Genomic DNA, 24244 nt, shown 5'->3' with positions numbered 1-24244 from the left:
GCAATGGAAAACTGGCTGCACGCATGTAAAATTCGAAACCGGAAAGATAAACCATACGCCACACTCAGAGTCGCCAGAGGTAGCTATCCATAGTATTCAAGCATCCGGTTACGAAGTTCGAGCAGACAGGGCAGGCCGTCGTAGGGCACAGAATGTGCTACCATTTTGGAGTAAGCAATGCCATAATGGTGATGACCAAATAGCTTGTACCGATATATAAAGGAGATGGGAACGTAAAACATTTGAGTTACGTCTAGGCAAAGAGTTATATTGGAAAATTATATAATGTTGAGAAAACCGATATCTCTAAACAATGTAATGACGATAGATGTAAATGTGAAACTATTCCATGTGAATGCCATATCTACAAGTGCCTTTATCTTAAACCTTAAACTTACGTATTGTTTCTATTTTGCTAATAAAAAATAAGTAAGAAAAATATATATAGGGAGTAGCATCCCTATTTTAGATGCAAGAAACCTCTAGCTGACTCCCTTGTCCAAGAGGGGGGCTTTGGTGGCTTCTATCATGGAGACGAGTCTTGGTATTGCATTAGCTGGGGGTCCCGTCTGAAACACCGAAAAGGGAGAAATTACTAGGCATACTGCTGCACGGGTGCTGAAACTTGAAGGGAAAGGGCTATGACTTTGCCTTCATAGATGTCACCACATAACCGGTCTTGTTCCAAAAAAAAAAAAAAAAGAGGAGACCACACTGCTTGTTAAACTCCTTTTATCCTTTATAGGAACCTATCTATCTATAGCTCACCATAACTTTTTATCATTTGGTGTTTTTATTAGCAAAATGTTTTGGGACATCCAGCCCACAGTTTGGTCCCTCATCTAATATTGATTGAAGGACTATTCATAACAGGATACAAATTATAGCCCTGGCCAGTGGAATTACGTGGCAATGAGGAACAAATAATCTGACACAGTTGAGAAAATAATGCAACAAGAATAGCCAAATTATGCAGCTTAACCCCTTCGCTGCTCATGACGAGCTCAGCTCGTCATGCAGTACACTGGTCGTGTGCTTATGACGAGCTGAGCTCGTCATGAACAATGGAAATCTGGAGAGTTCAGCACCCAGCGGGAATTGCTGTAGCAGTCAAGGTGTTAATATATGGCATTGTCAGCGAGAACATTATTTAGCTATTTTGTGATTATCACAAATTTATACCGTGTAGGCAAATTCTTCAACTAATGAACAAGTTGCTTATCTTTGGTAACACTTTATCTGGTAGAGACTATCTAGCTGCAGATTCCTTATCACAGAATATTCCCAAACTAAAGGATACAGAAAATGATGGATAGAACGCTTTAATTAATCTAAGCAACTGATAATTATTTTGGGGCTGCATCCCAATCCATTGTTATTTTGCACACCATGTCACCTCAGTTTGGACCCAGCTATAAGCAAATCAGGCTTTACCCTGCTCCAATCGAACAGTCCAGCCCGAACTGCCAAGCCAGGTCCACCCTGAACCAGAACACAAGCAACCCCGGACCCCTAGTTATGGGCTCATCAGCTGGGAACAGCTTGGTTCCAGTGTCTCAGTCCACGTCTGGGAATACCTGTCCTACTTAGGGCAACAAACTAAAGTATACAAAAAAATGACAAATGGAATGCTAGAAATAATTCCAAACACTGGTAATTACTCGGGCCGCATCCCAATCCATTGTTATTTTGCACATCATTTCACCTCAGTTTGGACCCAGCTATGTGCAAATCAGTCTTGACCCTCCTCCAATCAGAACAGTCCAGCTTGAGTTCATCCTGGACTGGAATGGCGTGGTAAGCAAAAAAAAAAAATCGATGGATTTAGACCCAGGTATCTGACTGGGGGTGAGTGGTTAACATTGTTCTGCATTCTGTCCATCAATTGTTCTTTTTGTATTTGTCACCCTGAGTGGGACGGGTATGCCCAGACGTGGGTCCCCTGCACTCCATGCCATTAGGTTAAAGCTATTGTGGCTGATGAGGGAAAATACCCCGAAACCAGGTTCTAGGATGCTTGTTTCCAGTCCAGGGAGGACCTGGCTTGGCAGTTCGGCCTGGACTGCTCCCATGGGGAGCAGGGTCAATCATGATTTGAATATGGCTGGGTCCAACTAGAATGGCGTGGTGAGCAAAAAAACAAGAAGGATTTAGGCCCAGATCTCTGCCGGTTTGAGGGGGGGAGGGTTGACATTGTTCAGCATTCCGTCCATCAATTGTTCTTTTTATATTAGAATATTCCCAGGCGTCAGACTGGATCCAGACATTTTTAAGCAATCCCCCTAGTGCGCTGGTAGTTGGCATTGCTCGATTCCGCATGGCATCATTAGCGTCTTCCGGGTTGCAAATGACGAACATGGTGCCTATATAGGCACTACCCCAGCGCGCTGATCTCAGTTCTGGACAGTTTTTTCCGTACAAAAGGGTGTCTTAATTGAGAGAAGACAGACACAGAACAGAGAAGATGGAGGGGTAAGGAATCTGCAACTAGATAGATACCTTGCCAGATAAAGTGTTACCAAAGGTAAGTAACTTATTCATCTGATAGAGAGTTCCAGCCGCAGAATCCTTACCTTAGAATAGATACCAAAGCAACCTCTCCCTGCGGACTATCTTTGAAAAAGTAGTACTGGAGAACTGAATGGGCAAATTACCAATTTCACCGGACTGGACTGTTGAGGCTTTAGTGCTTAGCAAAAGTGTGCATTGATTCTCAAGTAGCTGCTTGACAGATGTCCACGACTGGGACTCCTCTAGCAAACGTAGTGGAAGCACCCGTGGTTCTGGTAGAGTGTTCTCTTAAGCCCTCAGGGGGTGTTTCTTAGCCATTGCATAGTAGATTTTAATGCAAAGGAGTGTCCATCAAGAGATGGTTCTCTTTTGAAATGCTTTCTCTTTCTTTGCCGAACATACACTGAGCCTTCGCTCCCTCTTGGCATAACCCCGGATAGGGTAAATGTCTGCTGCAAACTGCCTGTGGATCTCTACGGCGGAAAAAAGGTGCAGAGCGGACATTAGCTTGCGGTGCCCTGGCCTGCGTAAATATGGGGAAACCGGACTCCCGTCAACCCACGCTCACCTTTGACGCGACGAAGAAAGGGTCGAGCACGGCCTCGGGGAGCAGAGAATCAAGTAGGTCAGATCTGGAAGTGGGGAGGCAAGCCACAAAAGAGATAGATGTCCAGCAGATTTTGAAAGAAATGCGTCAAGGGTTCGCCACTGTGGTTGATAAAGTGGATAGGATGTCGTCCAGAATGGACGCGATTGTGCACAAAATGGATCAGCATGAGGAAAGAATAAAGGAGACTGAGAAGCGCATCTCTGAAAATGACGACACCACTGCCAGTAGTGCGGCGCAACTTACAAGGATGGATAAGCTACTACGGGTCATCGCTGCGAAGAATGAGGATTTGGAAGCCCGTAGACGACGCGTAACAGGGGTTCCGGAATCCACAAACACCCGACATATGGAGGACTATATAGAAAAGTTGCTCTTAGCCACCATTGGAACTGACGTCTTCTCCACACTATTTGTAGTTGAGCGAGCCCACCGATCCCTTGGGCCGAAACCAACGCCCGGGAATCCACCGAGGCCCATCATAGCGCGATTGTTAAATTATCAAGATCGGGATGTGGCCCTCCGCGCAGCCCGGACCAAACAAGCTCTGACCTACGAAGGAATGTCCTTTTCCATCTATCCGGATTACACCCCAATAGTTCAGGAGGAACGTCGCAAATTCATCGACGTGGAAAAAAAACTTCGCGCAGCGCAAATCGATTATGCCTTGCTGTATACTGCTAGGCTCCGAGTGACGCACCAGGGAAAACAGCACTTCTTCACAAACCCGCAGCAGGCGGAGGACTATTTACGGACATTGAAGCGAGCACAATGAGGTACGAACGATCGAGGTCCTGCACGCCAAGATAATATACAAGAAGCAGATGAGGAAGCTTGAGATAACTCCGCGGCAGTCCAAATCTGGCTTTACAGGACTTCGATGTTGACTGCTGATATCATTGCCGTCGCACCGAGGCTGGGGACACTTAATGGATGTTCAGCCGACATGGCACAGAGTGTTACGGTGGTAATGTATTCCAGGCCCAACCTCCCCTCCTCGTATTCAGCCCAGAGGTCGTACAGGTCGTAGGGCTTGGGGGGGGGGGGGACATGGGTGGGAGTGGCTGTGTGACCACGTAGAGATGCCCCCCAGCGGGTGTCCCCCTATGTTAGATGCTGTCCACTGGATGGTAGATTTGTTGTTGTTGAAAGGGCAGGGTGGGGGGTTGGTAGAGTATTCTGGCAAGTTGGGGCTGCTTCAGTGGGTGGTGGGAGGACGGGGGGCGGTGTAATGAAGGGCTGTATTGTTGTACTGATGATTGTTGTTTGTACATCACCGAGTAGGACTGTTTCCATCGGCGTTGGGGGAGGGGGCAGATGGGAAGGAAGATGGGCTGCACTATTGTAAGGAGGTACACTTGGAGGACGCATGTTGTGCTGATGCGTGTCACAGTGTTGGTATGGTTTTGCAGTCGAACTGGCGACATGTTGCATATTGCAGATCGGACGGTACTGGTTATATGTTACGGGCAAACGATGCTTACCTTCTGCTGACGACGTCGCCACATGGTTTTTCCCCTGACCTTTTTGTGATTTATGGTATTAAGTAACCTAAATCTTATCACATGGAATGTGGGGGGGATAGGTGACCCGCGCAAGAGGCTGCAAATACTATCATATCTGGATAGGCATGCAATACACGTTGCGTTTCTTCAAGAGACACATTTCAAACCACAACCGAATAATACCTTTGCTAGCAGACTATTTTCTTCATATTCGACCTATGGGAGGGGCACAGCAATACTAGTAAAAAAAGGTATTCCATTCACACTAGCAGGAGAGAAACACGATGCACAAGGGAGGTACTGTATAATCTGGGATTGACTGGGACATGTGTCGTTCACGCTAATATGTTATGGTCCAAACGTGGATGACCCGCGCTTTTTCTATGACCTCTGGGCCAAGGTCGTGGACATCGCAACGGACCATATCATATGGGCGGGGACTTTAACGTAGTACATGACCCTGCGGTTGACAGGTCGCACCCGAGCCCCACCCACTACACTGAAGCACGCAAGGAGTTGCACAACATTCTTACAGAATATAACCTGGTAGATACCTGGACTGGAGACACCTTCATCCAGATGCGCGTGAGGGCACACATTTTACTGCGCAGGCGGCATCTTGGGCACGCTTAGATTACATATTTCTTTCCCACGGGCTGTGCCCGGCAATATCTGGCACGGAACACTTGGCTAGGACATACTCGGATCACGCGCCTGTGCGGCTTACCTGGAGCGCGGAGGACTTGGGCCCACAGAGAGTGCGTTGGCGCCTGCAACCCACTATGCTCCTAGATACTGTATTCCAAGAGGAGCTTACGGGTGAGGCTTTAGATTTTTTTGAACGAAATAAAGGTACTGTAGACCATGTCGAAACTATATGGGAGGCTTTTAAGGTCACTTTGAGAGGGATCTGCATGGGGTCTGGTGTGCTAAAACGCATATTGAACAGGGTGACTACACTTGAGAGGGACCTTAAACAACTGGAGGAGACACTATCAGTATGCCCCAACGGGGCGACTCAATCACAACTGCGAGACAAGCTCACGGAATACACGGAGGAGGCCGGTAGAGAGTCCAAATTTCGAGGGCGTTATTGGCTGGCCCGCCGTTACGGCGAAGGTAAAAGTCCTGGTAAATCACTAGCCACGACGATTGCTATGGCACGGCACACGAATGTTGTGTTGGAACTAGAGGGAGTGGACGGGTTGGTCTATAGGGACACTGCCCACATATTAAATGCCTTCACTGCACATTATGCTAAGTTATACACCACCACGCGGGCGGGCCCACTGCATTTAACTGAGTATCTGGAGGATGTGTCCCTGGGATGGCTGAGTGATGTGCAGCAGAAATTCCTGAGCGCCCCGTTTGAGCTGGATGAGGTGCGAGAGGCTATTATGCACATGCAGTCGGACAAAGCCACTGGCCTAGACGGCATCCCAATCGAATTTTATAAAACCTATATAGTCTTTATGGCCCTAATATTACGGGATGTTTATGAGGATGCACTGGAAGTTGGGCATCTACCCCCTTCCATGAGAGTGGCTCTTATCACATCGCTGCTTAAACCAGGGAAATCGCCTACTAGCTGTGATTCTTATCGGCCCCTGTCATTGCTCAATTGTGATATCAAAATCCTGGCGAAACTTATCGCTACATGGCTTAACCTAATCATGGAAGGTCTGATTTTACCGGATCAGTCAGGATTTGTCCCTGGTAGGGCAATATCCCATAACTTGCGAACATTCTTTACAGTAATGAATAACGTTTCTGAGGAGCTGCCGATGGCGGCAATATTCCTGGACGCCACAAAAATGTTCGATTCGTTGGAATGGGATTATGTATTCTAGGTGATGAAGCGCATGGGGTTTCCGCCCATTTTCCTATCCTGGATTCGGCTGTTGTATACTTCGCCCACGGCGAGGGTAGTTATTAATGGGAGGGTTTCTCAGGAAATCCCAATCACAAGAGGCACGAGGCAGGGATGCCCACTATCGCCTCTGCTATTTGCAGTCGCAGTGGAACCTTTAGCTGCAAGACTGCGGCAACATCACAACGACAAAGCGCTGCGGTGTAATCAGAGGCAAATCTTGATATCCCTTTATGCGGATGACATCTCGCTGTATATTCAGGACCCCCAACAAAATATGAACCCTGTCCTTAGAGAGTTCATAATCTTTGGTGAACTGTCCGGCGTCACCATACACTGGAGCAAATCGTGCTTCTTTCCACTTACTGCTGCTACGACAAAGTTCACTATGGATTACCCTATGGCTTGGTGTGAGGATGATTTCAAGTATTTAGGAATACACATTTTAAAAGACAAGGACGAGCTAATGAGGCTCAACTATGGGACGACCATGGTCCGGATAGCAGACAAGATAACGCGTTGGATCACTCTGCCATTATCACTAGCCGGCAGAGCATCCTTGATAAAGATAGTGATCCTTCCACAGTTGCTTTATCTATTCCTGAATATTCCCTTCTACCCTGGCAGGTATTTCTTCCAACAGTTGCGGTCGCAGCTCACTCGCCTGGTGTGGGGTGGGAAAAACCCAAGAGTAACGTGGGCAACCCTGACTAGGCCCTATGCGCAGGGGGGATTTGGAATTCCCGATTTTGAACTGTACTATTATAGTGCACAGGCCCATTACGCTTACTTTTGGGTGTACCAGCCCGATACATGCCTCAGGTAGCGGCGGAGCATTTGTTGGCGTTACCAGTTTCAATTGAGGGTGCGCTTTACATTCCACCCCATGGTAGAGACAGGACGCCGACAACAGTTATGGCCACGACTAATGCTTGGTTCCAGCTGGGCAGACTGTTTGATCAACCTTTGCTATACTCGCCACTTTTACCACTCGCATACCAACCAGGCATGCCCTTGTTGCAAGAGGCCGCATTTTATCTGCTGGCAAAGCGTACTCATATTAAAACATGGGGAGACCTATATCAAGACGGCAAATTCCGCACACTGGAGCACATGTTTCTAGGCATTCCTTGCTCCCCTCTCGACACCTTTTTATATATTCGGCTTAGACAGGGCCTTAGATCTCTCACACCCGATTTTCCTAACGAGCCGCCAGTCATTGTGCCTCTACAGCGGATTCTTCAGAGAGAGACAGCCAAGAAATTAGTGTCAACCATATATAAGACAGCACACACGCTGAGGGACTTACCGGTCCTGATAGCTAAAACAAAGTGGGATCGTGATTTGGGAATTGAGCTGACGGATAGGCAATGGGATTTCTGTTCACAACAGACTGAATGTATTGCATCCAGCAGCAGACGTAGAATAATTCATTATAATACCTGCATAGGTTGTATTACACGCCTGCACGCATGCATAGATATGGGCTGCGCGACTCAGACACCTGCGATCGATGTCATGCTCCAGGCGCCGACTTTCTACATTTAGCGCGGGCATGCGAGGGAGTGCATTTATACTGGCAGCAAGTGTTCTCCGCCCTGTCTAAGATGATGAACACCAGGGTGGACCCTTCCCCTATTATGGCACTCTTGGGTTATGTGGAGCCCCTTAAAGCTGCGAATCGCAAATTTGTTGTGCTGGCGCTGTTCATGGCCAAAAGGCGGGTGGCGTGTCGATGGGGCAGAGGGAGGGCACCTAAGTTCAAGGATTGGATCAATGACCTTACATACTGTCAGGATCAACTGGCGATATATGCTGAGCTGTAAGAGTGACTTGATTCATGTACTACAGAGGGAGGCAGAGAAGGGTGCGATTTGTGGGGAAGGAACCATGTAAAGGAAATGGGGTTGGGTAGACGATATTGCGAGAGAGAGAGACCCACCCAGGTTTTTGCACAGTGGAGTTTGCTGATGTTCTAACCTCGGTCACTGCCGCCTCACCCTGCCAATTCCTGCCTGCTGTATATTATGTGGGGTTGCCGTGATTTAGCTGCTGTGGTATTACGATGGTTCACATTATTCCAGATATTACTATTACTTGTAAATAGATGCGAGAATACACTGGGAAATGTTTATATATGGTAGGCTGACTGACTGGGAGCCTATGATGCAATCGCCTTTGTTTGAATATTGCTGGATAAGACTCATTATTGTGAACAATATTGGTGTACAGTTTTGATTGCAATGTATCAATTGTATGCCCACAGCTGTGTACCGCATTATGCTACTGTTACGTATATGACTGCAATGTACGTAAATTGGTGTTAACATTAACCTTCAATAAACATAGTATAAAAAAAAGTTGATTTTTTCAGCTAAATTTGAGGTTTGCAGAGGATTATAGGTAGGGAAACGTTGGGGGATACACGCAAGCCATACCTCGCTGGACTCCCTTGGGTGTCTAGTTTTCAGAAATGTGTGGGTTTAGTAGTTTCCCAAGATGGCAGCCGAGCCTGGGGCCAAAAACCCAGGATACCCCCTTGCAAAACCAGGTTGTTTTGTGATAGGTAATTTTGTCTCCTCAATAAGTTTTGGGCCCTTGCCTGTCACGGGTACTTGACTCACCCACAGGAGTGAGGTACCATTTTTATCGGGAGACCTGGGGGAAAACTGGGTGATAGGAAATCTGTGGATCCATGCAGATTCCATTACCATGCAAGTCAACAACGTCTCCTCGGCGTGCTTCAACATCCTACGCATGCTACGGAAGATCTTCTGGTGGATCCCCACCGAGACCAGGAAGACCGTCACCCAGGCCCTCGTCACTAGCCGACTGGACTACGGCAACGCCCTCTACGCCGGTACCACCGCCAAGCTCCAGAAGAGACTCCAGCGGATCCAGAACGCCTCAGCCAGACTCGTCCTCGACATCCCACGACACAGCCACATCTCCGGACATCTGAGAGACCTCCACTGGCTCCCCGTCAACAAAAGAATCACCTTCCGCCTCCTCACCCACGCACACAAAGCCCTACACGACCAAGGCCCGAGCTACCTCAACAGCCGGATCAACTTCTACGCTCCCAAACGCCACCTCCGGTCAGCCAACCACGCCCTCGCCGCCGTCCCCCGCATCCGAAGAGCAACTACAGGAGGAAGGTCCTTCTCCTACCTGGCCGCCAAGACCTGGAACTCCCTCCCGACCGACCTGCGCCTGACCCAAGACCACCTCTCCTTCAGGAAGAAGCTGAAGACCTGGCTGTTCGAGCAGTAGCGGCACCCCCCCTCCCCCAAGCGCCTTGAGACCCTACGAGTATGTAGCGCGCTCTATAAGTGTCATTGTTTGATTCCTGACCTTTCCCACACAGAAAGTTGAGAAATATGTGATTAGTTTCAGCTAAATTTGAGGTTTGCAGGGGATTCTGGGTAGGAAAACATTGGGGGTCCACGCAAGCCATACCTCGCCGGACTACCCGGGGTTTCTAGTTTTCATAAATGTGTGAGTTTGGTAGGTTTCCCAAGATGGCCGCCGAGCCTGGGGCCAAAAAACTCATAGGACCCCCCTTGAAAAACCAGGTTGTTTTGTGATAGATTATTTTGATGTCTCCTCAATATATTTTGGACCCTTGCCTGTTGCGAGTACTTGACCCACCCACACAAGTGAGGTACCATTTTTTACGGAAGACTTTGGGGAATGCGGGGTGGGTGGAATTTTGTGGATCCACGCATATTCCAGTACTTTCCACCACAGAAATGTGAGGAAAACGTGTTTGTTTTTTACAAATTTTGAGGTTTGTGAGGGCTTCTGGGTAACAAAACCTGGTGAGTGTCAGACAAGTCACACCATCCTGGATTCCGCTGGGTGTCTAGTCTTCAAAAAATGTATAGGTTTGCTAGGTTTCCCTAGGTGCCGGCAGAGAAAGGGTTAAAAATCTACAGCTACGCATTTTGCAAAAAAAGGGTCTGTTTTCACTGTGAAAATGTGGTGAATCCACGTTGCGTTTTGGGCCGTTTCCTGTCGCGGGCACTAGGCCTACGCACACAAGTTAAGTACCATTTTTCTCAGAAGACTTTGAGGCATGCGGGGTGGGTGGAACTCTGTGGATTCACACGGATTACAGAACCTTCAACCACAGAAATGTGAGGGAAATGTGTTTTTTTTATGTGTTTTTTTTACAAAGTTTATGGTTTGCAAGGGATTCTGGGTAACAGATCCTGGTGAGAGTCAGACAAGTTACCCCATCCTGGATTCCCCTTGGTGTCTAGTTAAAACAAATATATAGGTTTGCTATGTTTCCCTTGGTGCCGGCAGAGTATGGGTTCAAAATGTCTGTGTTGCATTTTGGGCCGTTTCATGTCGCAGGCACTACACCTACCCACACAAGTGAGGGACCATTTTAATCGGGAGACTTAGGGGAAAACAAAATTATAGAGCAACTGTTATTACCTATTGACTTTCAATGCATTTCTGCCTTCCAAATTTAAGACAATGTGCAGAAAAAGAAGTCCCTTTGAAAAATGACCTATAATTCACATGCTGGTATGGGTACCGACAATTTCGGAGATGTGCAATAGAAGCTACTGTTATGTTATGTTAAATTAGGGCTTATATAGCGCAACGGCTACTCCAAAGGAGTGTCCCGGCGCTTTGAGCTCCAAACCAAAAGGGGGGCAGAAAACATAACAGTAACAAAAAAAAGGGGCCACAGAGGGGAGAATTATCCGGCAAATAGCCAAGTTTTCAAGTTTTTCCTGAAAATAAGCAAATTAGAGGTGCTCCGCAGAGACAACGGCAATGAGTTCCAAAGCTTAGGAGCGAGAAAGCTAAGAGACCGGCCGCCTAGCCGAGCCTTTTTGATACGTGGAACCCGAGCCAAGGCCAAAGTTTCTGACCTAAGGGAGCGTGCCGGTCGATAAAAGTCCAGCCTCCTCTGAAGATACTTGGCACCAGTGCCATATAAGGCCTTGTGGGCAAGAGTCATGGTCTTAAACAGTATCCTCTTCCGCACCGGGAGCCAGTGAAGGGATGCAAGAAGATGAGAGGCACTAGTCCGACGATGAAGGCCAAAGATGGCACGCGCAGCAGCGTTCTGGGTGATCTGCAGGCGTTGGAGGAGGTATTCAGGCAGGCCCAGATAAAGAGCGTTAGCATAGTCCAATCTGGACCCTATGAGGGCCTGAACGGTAATCCTCCGATGTTGCTCCGAAAGTAAGGGGAAAAACTTGCGCAACATTCTGAGGATCCCGAAACAGGTTCCCGTAAGGGTGGACACCTGGGATTTGAGCGACAGCTCATTGTCGATTTTGACTCCCAGGTTCTTAGCCCACTTAGATGACTGTGTGGGAGGGAACTTGTCTACAGGCCACCAGCCTCGCCAATCTGGTTCAGAGGGGCATCCGAAGAATAGTATCTCGGACTTATCCGAGTTGCACTTGAGGCTGTTTTGTGAAAACCAGCTAAAAACAGCCCCAAGGCACTCGCGGATCCCTTCGCCATCAAACTCTTCACCCTTACGACAGGTGAAGAGGAGCTGAGTGTCGTCAGCATAAGAGACGATCCGGGCCCCATAGGACTCCGCCAATGTCGCCAGAGGGGTCATCAAGATGTTGAAAAGAGTGGGGCTCAGGATAGAGCCCTGAGGCACTCCGACTCCCAATGGCGGCATCTCGGCGGATCCGGGTGGAACCCAGACCGTCTGGCGGCGGCTGGCCAAAAAGGAAGAAAACCAGTTGAGCACCGTCCCCCCAAGCCCGATGTCATGGAGCCTAATGAGGAGATCCTCATGGGGGACGGTGTCAAACGCCGCCGACAGGTCTAGCATGACTAACAGCACCCTGCCTCCCATATCCAGCACCTCTCTAATGATCTCCGAGACTTCCAAGAGCGCCGTCTCGGTGCTTAAGTTGGAACGGAATCCCGATTGGGACTCATGGAGCAGATCATTAGACTCCAGGAAATTGGAGAGCACGCCATGTACGTGCTTTTCCAAGATCTTGGTCAGTGCTGGGAGGAGCGAGATTGGTCTGTAGTTGGAAGGAGCCTCCGGGTCAAGATTAGGTTTCTTGATCAGAGGAATGACCATGGCTTGCTTCCAGGTCGGAGGCAAAAAGCCCTCGCTCAAAGAAAGATTAAGGATGGGATTGGCTATAGGATTTATAGCATCTGCCACTCTCGCCAGAAATTTTGCCGGGCATGGGTCTAATGGTGAGCCCGACTTAAGGTTCCTCATCAGGGTTAAAGATGTGTCAGCCGAGAGAGGAGGAAAATCGAGCAGGACTGGGCCCGGTGGAGACAGAGGCACTGCCTCAATCGGCCTCACAGACACATTATCCAGGTCTCTCTGCGGAAAGGAGGCCTGGATTTGCCTGATTTTGGTGGTAAAAAAGTTGGCAATAGTGTTGGCCCAGATCTCTGTCGGGGCACTCTGAGTGGAAACAGACCGAGGGCCAGTAAATTCCCGCACGATTGAGAAAATCTCCTTACAGGAGTTGGCAGCGTCGTCAATCCTTTTGGCGAGATATCGTTTCTTGCTCTGAAAAACAAGTTCATGGTATGCCTTCATCGTTGTTTTATAACGTTGTTTAGCCTCAGGCTCATACTGGGCTCTCCATGCACGCTCTGCCACTTTGCAATGCCTGCGGGCAATGGCTAGGTCCTCCGTGAACCAGGGAGCAGAGACCTGTCGAGCAGCGGTCCTGGGTGGCTGGAGGGGAGCGAACTCATCGAGTCTGGCGAGGAGCCATGATTGTAAGCTCTCCAGATCTTCCTCTAGATCCCCAGTACAGACCACAGGGTGATCAATTAAGGCATGTGTGAGCATGTCCGAGGTCACCCTGTGCAGTGTTCTGTAGTTGCTGCCCTGCTGTCTCGTAGTTCTGGCAGGGGGGGCCGAGATAGAATGTATTTCAAAGTGGGCCAGGAAATGGTCAGACCAAACGATAGGCGAGAGTGTAACGTTCATGATAGGTATGGTGGAAAAAACCTGATCAAGTGTGTGGCCTTTATCGTGGGTAGGACCAAAAAGATAAGGGGAAAGGCCCAGGGTAGATGTAATATCCAACAATTTGATGGCATTTTGGTCATTGTGGTCGTCCATGTGAAAATTAAAATCGCCTACCAATAAGCACTGCTCCGATCTCAAAACAAGGACCGACATGGCCTGTTGGAGGTCCTCGAAAAAAGAGCCGACAGCGCCCGGGGGTCTGTAAACGATCATACCCTTCAATGCTTGTTGCGGTGATAAAGAGATGGTGAAGGCTAATGAATCGGTCCCTTCGATGGTATGTGTGTGAGTGACCGTGCACGGAAGAGAATTCTTCACAATCAGGGCGACTCCTCCTCCCCTTCCCTTGTCTCTATCCTGACGATAGATGGTGTAGTCAGTGGGAATGGCAGCCACTATGTCCGGATTAGAGGAATCATTGAGCCATGTCTCAGTAAGCATCAGACAGGTGGGACTGATAGTTGACAGAAGATCAAAGATCTCTTGAGTGTGGCGATGCAATGACCTCGTATTAAGGAGTAGACAGATATGTTTAGAGCTACTCTCCTTAACAGACAAATGGGAAGGGAGGGTGCAAACAGGGTGCCAAAGACAGGCAGGGCACTTATGCTTACCCTTATACCGGCTAGGGAAGACTGATAGGCATGAAGTATTGCGATTGCGCAATAACAAGAGCTCCTGAGCGGAATAGCAGCACATAGTGGCCAGAGGTACCTGCCACGCCGAACGCCTCCGGGACGCTGACGGGCGCAGACGGGCAGGACTCTGGCACGACTCCGGCGCAGATCCGGCGCGGCCGCTGAACGCGTCCGCTGCGCGGAGAAAGAGGTGAGCTTTTTATAGCGCTGCTAGAGCGCGCGTGTGGAAGTCCTACCCCCAAGATGGCTGCCAAGATGAGATCCCAGCCCTCGGCGTCAATACTCAGCCGAGGGCGGTCTCAGAGTCCCAGGCAAGGGAGGGGGGGGAAGCAAAGCGCTTACAAGCGCTGGGAGATCGAAAAATAAGCAGCGCTGTGCTCCTGCACGCTTTAGACACAAGCGCGAGCACAACTGCAGAGGCACACAGTAAAATTGTAAATTTTAAAAAAACACGAGTCAAGTGTTCTAAATAAAAGAAAAGTAGGGAGACCTCCCGGCTTCCGCCTCAGGAGGGAAAAGTAGGTTCGAAGCAGATGGTAATCACCTGCAAAGTGATCCGGTTCCCTTTTATAGCGCTGCTAGAGCGCGCGTGTGGAAGTCCTACCCCCAAGATGGCTGCCAAGATGAGATCCCAGCCCTCGGCGTCAATACTCAGCCGAGGGCGGTCTCAGAGTCCCAGGCAAGGGAGGGGGGGGAAGCAAAGCGCTTACAAGCGCTGGGAGATCGAAAAATAAGCAGCGCTGTGCTCCTGCACGCTTTAGACACAAGCGCGAGCACAACTGCAGAGGCACACAGTAAAATTGTAAATTTTAAAAAAACACGAGTCAAGTGTTCTAAATAAAAGAAAAGTAGGGAGACCTCCCGGCTTCCGCCTCAGGAGGGAAAAGTAGGTTCGAAGCAGATGGTAATCACCTGCAAAGTGATCCGGTTCCCTTTTATAGCGCTGCTAGAGCGCGCGTGTGGAAGTCCTACCCCCAAGATGGCTGCCAAGATGAGATCCCAGCCCTCGGCGTCAATACTCAGCCGAGGGCGGTCTCAGAGTCCCAGGCAAGGGAGGGGGGGGAAGCAAAGCGCTTACAAGCGCTGGGAGATCGAAAAATAAGCAGCGCTGTGCTCCTGCACGCTTTAGACACAAGCGCGAGCACAACTGCAGAGGCACACAGTAAAATTGTAAATTTTAAAAAAACACGAGTCAAGTGTTCTAAATAAAAGAAAAGTAGGGAGACCTCCCGGCTTCCGCCTCAGGAGGGAAAAGTAGGTTCGAAGCAGATGGTAAATCTGTTTCTAAACTCTATTATTTATTCCCAAGTCAGAAATACATAGGTGACTTTTATACCGATTTTTCTGTTCATATTTTCCCAAATGAATTGCTATATACCCGGGCGCCAAGCCCCTGCTCGCATCATGGGACAGTTCCGGCACTTAAGTGCAACAACAAACATTTGTTGATATGCATGGCAAGGAAAAAGCCAATCCAAAGGGCAGAGAAGCAATCGAACGGTTATCCTGACACCCTCCTTCCTTGCACTTGTTCCCTACATAACCTCAGCCACGTGCCATGCAAACGTCAGTTCAATGTAAGTTCAATCACAAATGTACATCATTCCGCATGTAAGCTGTGCATATGTCATGTGACGTTACTGAACCTTGCATGATGAATTTAATGCTTGCTATTATCAATTATCTACCATGCGTTATGCTGTACTAATAACAAAATGGGAATAAAAACAGATTCACAAAAAAAATGAATTGCTATATACAATATACACAATAAAAAAGCATTGCAAGACGCTGCTCAGTTATTGGCTCTGGGTTCCTCGGGTTCTTGGTGAACCAACACAGCTAATTCAGCCCTACACGTCCCATATGTCCCCACAACCGCAAGGATCCAGCAGATGGATCGGTATATTGTTTTCTAACATCTATCATGCTTCGTAGAAGTTACAGGTGAAAATGTTGGCACAAATGGCTGTTTATTTTACCTCATTTTCAATTTGTTTCTATTTTCAAATGTTAGTTTCTTTAAGAAAACCTTGAATGATCTACACAAATGACCCCTTGCTGAATTCAAAATCAAGTCTACTTTTCAGAAATGCATAGCTTTTAAGGATCCCTCATTGCTTGCATACCCATTTTTATCATTAACTGGAAGGAGGTTGAAAGCACAAAAAATAGCAAAAATAGGCTATGTCCCAGAAAAATGCCACAACTGTGTAAAATATCTTGTTTTTTCTAACAAAAGTCTGCTTGTCCCTGAAAGTTAGCAAGATGGGGATTTCAGCAACACAACCCCTTCCTTTGTTGATTGCATTTGCAGGGAAAAAGGTGTTTGCTTCTCGTGCATTTGTTTGTTCCCAAAAGGTCAATAAACAGATTTAAAACAAAAAAAGAAAAGATCAGATCCAAAGTTTGACCTGTCTTATGCGTGGGAGACTGGACTAATCGAGAACAATTCATGCCAGCCGAGGCATAAGTGAGTTGGCAGCTTGGTAACAATTAGGTACCCCAAGCAGTATCTGCTTGGGGTACCTAATTGCTGGACATTGAATCACTTGTCTGTGGTTATTTTTTCCCACTGGGCATTCTCTCTGATAAAGGTATTGTTTTAAGAGTGGAGGCTTGTTAAGTTACTGCTAGGTAAGTTACTGCATGGTTGTAGAAGTATCCTTTCCAGACCACTGTGACCTTTTCCATAGCCTGCTCGGGCATAGGACTTCTAGACATGTCCCTTCTGACAGGTGTGATGCTGTTGAAATCCTGAATGCTGCATGGTTGTTTAAGTTTACACATTCACTCACATCTTTTGGCACTAAAACCTGGTCTAGCAGGATGATTCTGGAGTGCTCCCATGGGGTTTGCAGTACTGGTGTCGTTTATAATCTTTACAAGCATCATATCCACCTGAGGGCCAAAAAGATTGTCATCATCAAAGGGGCAATTCATCAGATGTTGCTTGGATTTTGATAAAGATCCAGACCATCAGTCGTGCATTTTCTTAAGAGGATAATGTTGATATTCACCTACCTGAAAGCAGTGTCAGCTAAATCGCAGCAAATGTTTGCATCAGAGATGATCTTCCCTTCTTAGACCAGTTAGTTACCGCATTTGAGGTTAGTCAAGGAGAGCTTGATTTGCTGCTCCATTTCTTCCCAATAATACCAATCCTATCTCTTCGAGGAGGCCTACAGAACTGCGGATTTGCCACTGCATTGGTGCCCCCATGCCATACATTTTCTTGTAGCGTGGCTTGGGTGAATTCCCTCTTAAGTGTGGGGTGGAATCCGATGGGATATGAACCACCTCACGTAGCATGCGTCATCAGGAGCTGGGCTTAATTTCTTCTCTACCCTCGGTTTGACCACTCTAACCTTAACCAGCTCTTTAAAATTCTCTGCCATGTATTTAATCATGTTCCTAAGCATTGGCAGAAATTGCATAGACCTTTCGGTCTCAGGAAATGTCTTTAAAACTCCTCAATAACATGGAGCTTGACCTTGTGATTTTCAGCAACTCACTGGATGATAAAGGGTCACATCATCCGGAGGTGAAGCCTTCACCGTACAGAGGATAGACATTGCAGTCCTGCCAGGAATCTTCCCCCAACATCTGGCGGGACGGGTTCAAAGTAGGGGTCCTCTGTGTCACAAAGGCTTTTGAGGTAAGAGTCAGAGCGTGCATCGTTTTGGATCGAGTCCTGTGGTGAAGGTGATCTGTGTGGTGACTGCAACGGTGGAGGAATGTGGCTTGCTGAAACTGGAGTGAGACTTGTGTTGTGCTGCATATGCTTTTTAAACAACGTAGTGTTGGAGCACTTCAGAGTAGCCTCTTCCAACAAAGTCTACTCTTCTTGAGGGGTATATAGGATATGTGTTCTGTTCTAGAGGTCAGGCTAGAATTTTATGAGAAGATGTATTACTGCATAGTTTTCCTGGCTTCCAAGAGCTCAACAGTGGAGGATGTGTTCCTCAGCGCCAAGGTTGTATCAAGAGAGTTATCCGGCCTCTAGGCCAAGTTCAGCGACAAAGGTGTTCTGTCAGTACCTTAGGTTCAAGAAGGCATCGCCTGGAGTCAAGGCATAGAGGCCTTGGATCGATGATTCTCGAGAGCAGAGGCAGGCTCTTTGTGCAGAGCATGCATGGGGAAGTGGCTGAATCCAGCTGCAGAGTCTCTTTGCTGAAGTTAAGGTCTCAATATCGAGCTCCCTTAAGAGCAGTGCTTAGTCTGAACAAGACTCTTTTTAAGGTGAACTCCCATGGGTCAATACTTGGATGCTGGTCGATGTGTGTTGCGTCTGTTCTAGGTAAAAGACCTTCTGAGGCACCTGAAGTCTGTTCTTCTTTGACCTTGGAGGAGAGGGTTTCTGAGCTCTGCTCTTCATGACTCATCAGAATGCCAGATGGGCCTTCTTTCTCACATTAAGCTCCTTCAGTCTCCCTAAATGCTGAGGGTCCTAAATGGCTCAGCACTGCATACTATAATGCACCTACTGACTCCAGTAAAGGATGATCATTTGTTTTTAAAATTGAAATCCTTGTGGTCTTGAGGTAAGCAGAGATTGCAAACTCAGACATGGTGCAACCGAAGGGATGTGGAGTTCCATTTAGGGAAAACTTGGAAGGGCGTGTTCTATATAATTTAGTTAATATTTCGAGCCCTGAAGCTTAATGGTTGTTGATGGTTGTTCAACGATCCTGGATCCTGGATCTTGGGAAGTACTTACAAACCAGGTGATAGTAACAAAACAATCTGAAGTGGAGTCTATCCTGGCACATTGTGGGTTTTGAGGGAGGAATCTAGCATTACCTGGAAACTGCAACTAATACTTAAACCTGCAATGTCAATGTCCAACAGAGATGGCAAGAACATGCAGAACATGTGATGTAGTTCAGCAAATGCGACAAACGAAATGTGATTCATTTAAACAAGCCAAAACAGTGTATCATAGAAGGTAAAAGCCAAGACAATGGGAGAGTAGAGAAACAGAAAGCAGGCTGCGGGTTTTCTACTGGTAATTTGACACTGACTGAGGGAAGCACAAAAAAGGAAACAAATATTTAAATAATTTGCAATGCAGCAAACAATAGAAGAAAAAGAACACACCTCTCTTGCTATGCAGTCCCTTGCCGCATTGGAATCGCGGACCCCTGGCAGGTCAACCAGCACCGCTCCGGTCTTTAGGACTTCAGCATTGGGAACATAGATCCTGACACATTTAACTATTGGCCACAGTTGTCCACCTTTCCAGTAGCGCATCTCGTCAGTACATGATTCAATGTATTTCCGTATGTTTCCACGGAACTTCTCTGCCTGTGGAGAAGGCGCAATAATGTTACGATTGATACAAACAGGTTTCTTAGAAAGAACAAGATACCCAATCAAGTAACATCTAACTCCTAGATCTACAACCACCTTTGCATATACTAAGGTTTCTTCCATCCTTGGGAAAAGACATTCAGTTCTTATAAGCAGAGTGACCCCAACCACATGTCCCACCCAACATAGGAGAACCTGTCCATGCAGCACTGTTAAGTAGACCCAAGACTAAAGAATACCGGGAGAAGTACAGAGGTTGCTATGATGAGTAACTTGTTCTCATAGTTGCAGAAATCCTCAGGTCACATAATTGCAACAATTCTCAAACTAATAACATAGACAAAGGGAGAGGATGTGGCCTAACAGCTAGGGCGGTCAACCTCAAATCTGGGGAACCAGGTTCGAGTCTTGGCAACGACGCTCATCATCCTGTGATTCTGGGCAAATCTCCTTGTAACTAACATAAATGAATGTGTCCTTGTGTAACGCAACTGGTGCTCATGTAATGGGCTCGGCTACCTGATACCTTCGGGTCAAGTTTGTGCTATATAAAACTCTGGAAAAAAAAGAAAAAGGGAACAGCCTAAGATGCTCATACAAATTGCTTACCTAAAAAAAGCAAGTGCTCTAGGAAAATACAATGTGTCATGCTGACTGGGGCACACGAGGTTTCAAGTCATTTATTATTTAGCTTTTATTCAGTTTGTCTATTATTGGTTCAAATAGCATATGAACTTTGTAGCAGAAAATTAAATTCATATTAAATTCATACGAAAGAGTCAGTGGCATTAATACAATCAAGAATATTAATAAGGGAGGAGCTTCGCGCGATTCCAAGATGGACGCATGAGCTAAGGGCTCCCGAGACCCTTTCCGCCTCCCGCGATTATCCTGCGAATGATTCTGATTATGACGACGGGTACTTTTTATTGATGCCCTGCTGATGTCCACGTCTTTTTCAAAAATCGATTTGGCCGCCGGATGTTGGACTTACTGCACTCTGGAATTCGAGGCCTACATCGTATGCCAGCCGGGGGCTTGATTCTCCGAGGTACCCAGGTGGCAATTGAACAACAACGGCTGATGAGCCACGCCCTCTGCCCCTGGTGTACTTTCGGTTTTGGTCGCTGTTGTGAACGCCCAGTCGCCGATCGGCGCTCCAGCTCTGTTCTCGCTGCCAACCTTCAGCCAGCGCTGTGTCCCTATCCTCTTGCCGTTCCGAGCTTGCTGAGACGGAGATCGTTTTGGCTGAATCCTATAGATCCTGTTGGAGCTCATTGCCCGTCATGGCGGGCAGGGCGGTCATCGAGAGGCGCACCGCTAGAGGCCCGTCCCGAGGGGGGACCACCCAATCTCAGACCATCGATCGATTTACTCGGCCTAGAGGCTCCCCGGGCTGGTCGAGTGGGGCCCTGGAGGAAACTGGTGATGGTACTCCTGAAAGCGAGGAGCCAACTCTAAAGGACATTATGGGCGCTATTGCGAGTGTCCAATCCACCATGGGCCAGCAATATGAAACCCTGGCGGCCAAAATAGATACGGTGGCGATCGATGTCACCCTCATCAGAGCGGACCTGGGGAAAACAAACGAGCGTGTCAAATCCCTTGATATCAAGACTGCTAGTTTGAGCACGGATGTCTCGGATCTCCAGACCACAGTCCGCAATCTTCGGACTACTTGTGATCTGTTCGCCAATCGGCTGGAAGATTTCGAGGGCCGGGCCAGATGCAATAACATCCGCATCGTGGGTGTCCCGGAGAACTCTGCTGATTTGCCTGTTGATATCCTGGTGGAGGACCTTGTGCTGAAACATTTGGCACCAAAAGGCCTAAGTAAATTCTTTGCTGTGGAGCGAGCTCATCGTGTCCCGGGTGGTAAGCCGAAGTTGGGAGCCGCTCCGCGGCCCATAATTGCCAGGCTTTTCAATTTTCGTGACAGACGCTATCCTGCAAGCTTCAAGAACGAATGGACCCACCAAATTTGAGAACGTATCGATCAGTTTTTACCAGGACTTCACACAGGCAGTCCAGAAACAACGAATGGGCTTCACGGCCGTGAAGAGGCGCCTCAGAGAACTGGGACTGAAGTATGCTATGCTTTTCCCGGCCCGCCTGAGAATTGAGCATGAAGAGCGTGCGTTCTTCTTTGACCGCCCCGAGGTGGTTAGTGACTGGTTGGACACTTTATCGACGCGCCATGAGGGCCGGGAGAACTCGAGAGGTGCTGAAGGAGGTTTGGAGGACCAGGAGCAGTGAGTCTACGTCGGCGAGCCTGATTCTATGGCAGTGGCTCAGAGACTATGTTCTGTTATGGTGTGACTACCCGGGGGAGGGGGGGTTTAGGGGATCTACCTCCTCTGGGGACTTTTCTCTCTTTGTGTAGGTTAGTTTAATGGGGCGACAGGCACACTGCAAGTTGGGGTGGCTTTTAGGGCTACCGCAGGGGTGCAGGGAGGGGGGTTTGAGTTTGATGGGTTCACTGGGGGTGGTGGGGGGGCTCTTTTCTCTTTGTTTATTTCTAGGCTGTGCTTTGTTTTACATTTGCTATTATGTGCCTGTTTCGAGGTGGGGAGAGCGGTCCGTTCTCTTCTGGGATGAGGGGTAGGGGACTTAGGGTGTTGAGCTGGAATGTTAAAGGTCTTGGGGACAGGATAAAACGTGGGATTGTGCTACAATACTTGAAGAGATGTTCCCCGGATGTGGTCTTGCTCCAGGAGACCCACTTGGTGGGCAATACATGTCATGCACTGAACAGGTGAGGTTACCGTCTGGTGGCTCATTCCGGCTTCACCTCTGGATCGAAGGGGGTTGGTATCCTGGTTAGGAACTCCCTCCCCCTGGAGATAGATGACACGGTGTTGGACGATAGAGGCCGTTACGCAGCTATTATGGGGAGATGGGAAGGGAAGTTGATTTCCATACTGTCTATTTATGTTCCGCCTGGCCTGCAGTCTACTACCTTCACCGACTTGGGTGAGGTAATTCTGGGTTTGCCCGATGGCTTGCTAGTGGTGGGTGGAGACTTTAATTCAGTGGTGAATGGGGAGAGTGATCGTAGCCCCCCCAGGCTCCTCCCTACATCGCAGATATGGCTAGGGAAATTCTTGGACGCCTTTGGGTTGGCGGACTGTTGGAGACAGCTGCACCCTGGCCGGCTTCAGTATACTTTCCACTCGGGAGAACATGGAAGTCTCTCGAGACTTGATTATATCCTCGTGCCGGTGGTGCAGTTGGTCTCGGTGCGTGAAATCAAGCATTTGGCTAGAGGAATTTCGGATCACTCCCCGCTATGGCTTCACATCGATATACATCTGGGGGCCGGCTTGCCCCGATCAATCCATGGCATTTTCAGAACCCCGATCTGAGGTGGTCAAGTGTACGAACTTTTACTTTACTGAAAATGAGGGATCGGTGTCCTCCCCGGTCTCCCTATGGGAGGCTTATAAAACTGTGATCCGTGGTCAGACCCTGTCTTTGGTTGCTGGCGAGAGGAGGCGCAAACATGAGGAGGTGGTGAACTTGGAGTCTGAGATTGCCGTATTGGAGGAACGGTTGGAAGCTGGGGTTACGCCCGAGAACTTGCATGTCTTGGCTCTTAAGCAATCTGATTACAGGGCCTTGGTGACTGACTCGGCTGAGGCAATGAATCGTGTGCAGCAGGGGCGTCGGTATGATGTGGGTGATAAAGCGGGAAGTTGATTGCTTGGCTGGATAGGCGAGACAGAATGAATCGTGTTGTGCCTGTAGTTGAGAAAGTTGATGGGACGCGAGTCGTGGACCCGGTTGAGATAGTTGAGGTGTTTGCCCGGCACTTTCGGGTTGTATACGCGCCGGTTTCGAGCATGCCGGAGGAGGACTCGCACTTGCTGCTTCGTGATCTTGAGTTGCCTAGTCTCTCGGAGTCGGACGGGGTGTTCATGGAGGCTGATTTTTCCATTGATGAGGTTGCGCTCGCTATACGCTCCCTTCGCTCAGGGAAGGCCTCTGGTCCCAATGGTATACCGGTTGAGTTATACAAGCTATGCCCGGATAATATGGCGCCGTATCTGCTTCGTATGTTTGCGGCATCGCGAGACCTTGGATTTCTTCCCAGGGACCAGAGGCTGGCCTCTATTGTGGTTATCCATAAAGATGGCAAACCCCGCGAGCGCTGTTCATCGTATCGCCCGATCTCCCTTTTGAATGCTGGACCCAAGATACTGGCAAAACTTTTGGCAAACCGACTGGTCACGGTGATTAGTGAGTTGGTTCACCCTGATCAGTCTGGTTTTATCCCCCAACGCAATAATGCGCTCAATCTTCGTCGTCTTCACGGCGTCATAGCGAGGGCGGGGTCTCTCAGCGAGCCGGCCATCTTGGTTTCTCTCGATGCCTCGATGGCCTTTGATACGGTTGAGTGGCCGTATTTGTGGGCTACTCTTGCCAAATTCGGTTTTGGTCCGAAATTCATCGCATGGGTTAAACTCCTGTATGAGCAGCCGCTGGCGCAGGTTGTGGTTAATGGTAGAGCCTCGGAGCCCTTTGTTATTGGGCGAGGCACGAGGCAGGGATGTCCTTTGTCACCGCTATTGTTCGCACTTGCGCTCGAGCCCCTTGCCGCCTGGCTCCGTTGGGAGCCTTCACTAAAGGGTATTCGGTGGTCCCCCGACTTCGAAGATCGTATATCATTGTATGCCGATGATATTTTATTGTACCTGACGTCCCCCCGTAAGTCGCTAGGAGTACTCTTTGATGTTTTGAGTTCCTTTGGACGTAACTCCGGGTTGGTTATCAATTGGTCCAAGTCGTGTATCTTCC

General features: G+C 48.4%; 1 protein-coding gene across 4 annotated transcripts in view; it reads right to left on the bottom strand.

Moving 5' to 3' along the window:
• Positions 1-24244, bottom strand: part of NUGGC (nuclear GTPase, germinal center associated) — a 1180213-nt gene that overhangs the window by 753945 nt on the left and 402024 nt on the right. For all 4 annotated transcript variants that reach the window (XM_078686520.1, XM_078686521.1, XM_078686519.1 and 1 more), the window contains exon 10: positions 19235-19441. In XM_078686520.1, coding sequence (XP_078542646.1) covers positions 19235-19441 — 207 coding nt within the window. The remainder of the gene's footprint in view (positions 1-19234; positions 19442-24244) is intronic.

Source organism: Lissotriton helveticus, chromosome 4_1 (genome assembly GCF_964261635.1).
Source record: "Lissotriton helveticus chromosome 4_1, aLisHel1.1, whole genome shotgun sequence".
In the NCBI taxonomy this organism is placed as follows: domain Eukaryota; kingdom Metazoa; phylum Chordata; class Amphibia; order Caudata; family Salamandridae; genus Lissotriton; species Lissotriton helveticus.
Note: the sequence above shows the minus strand (reverse complement) of the source record. Positions and strands in the feature narration are given on the sequence as shown.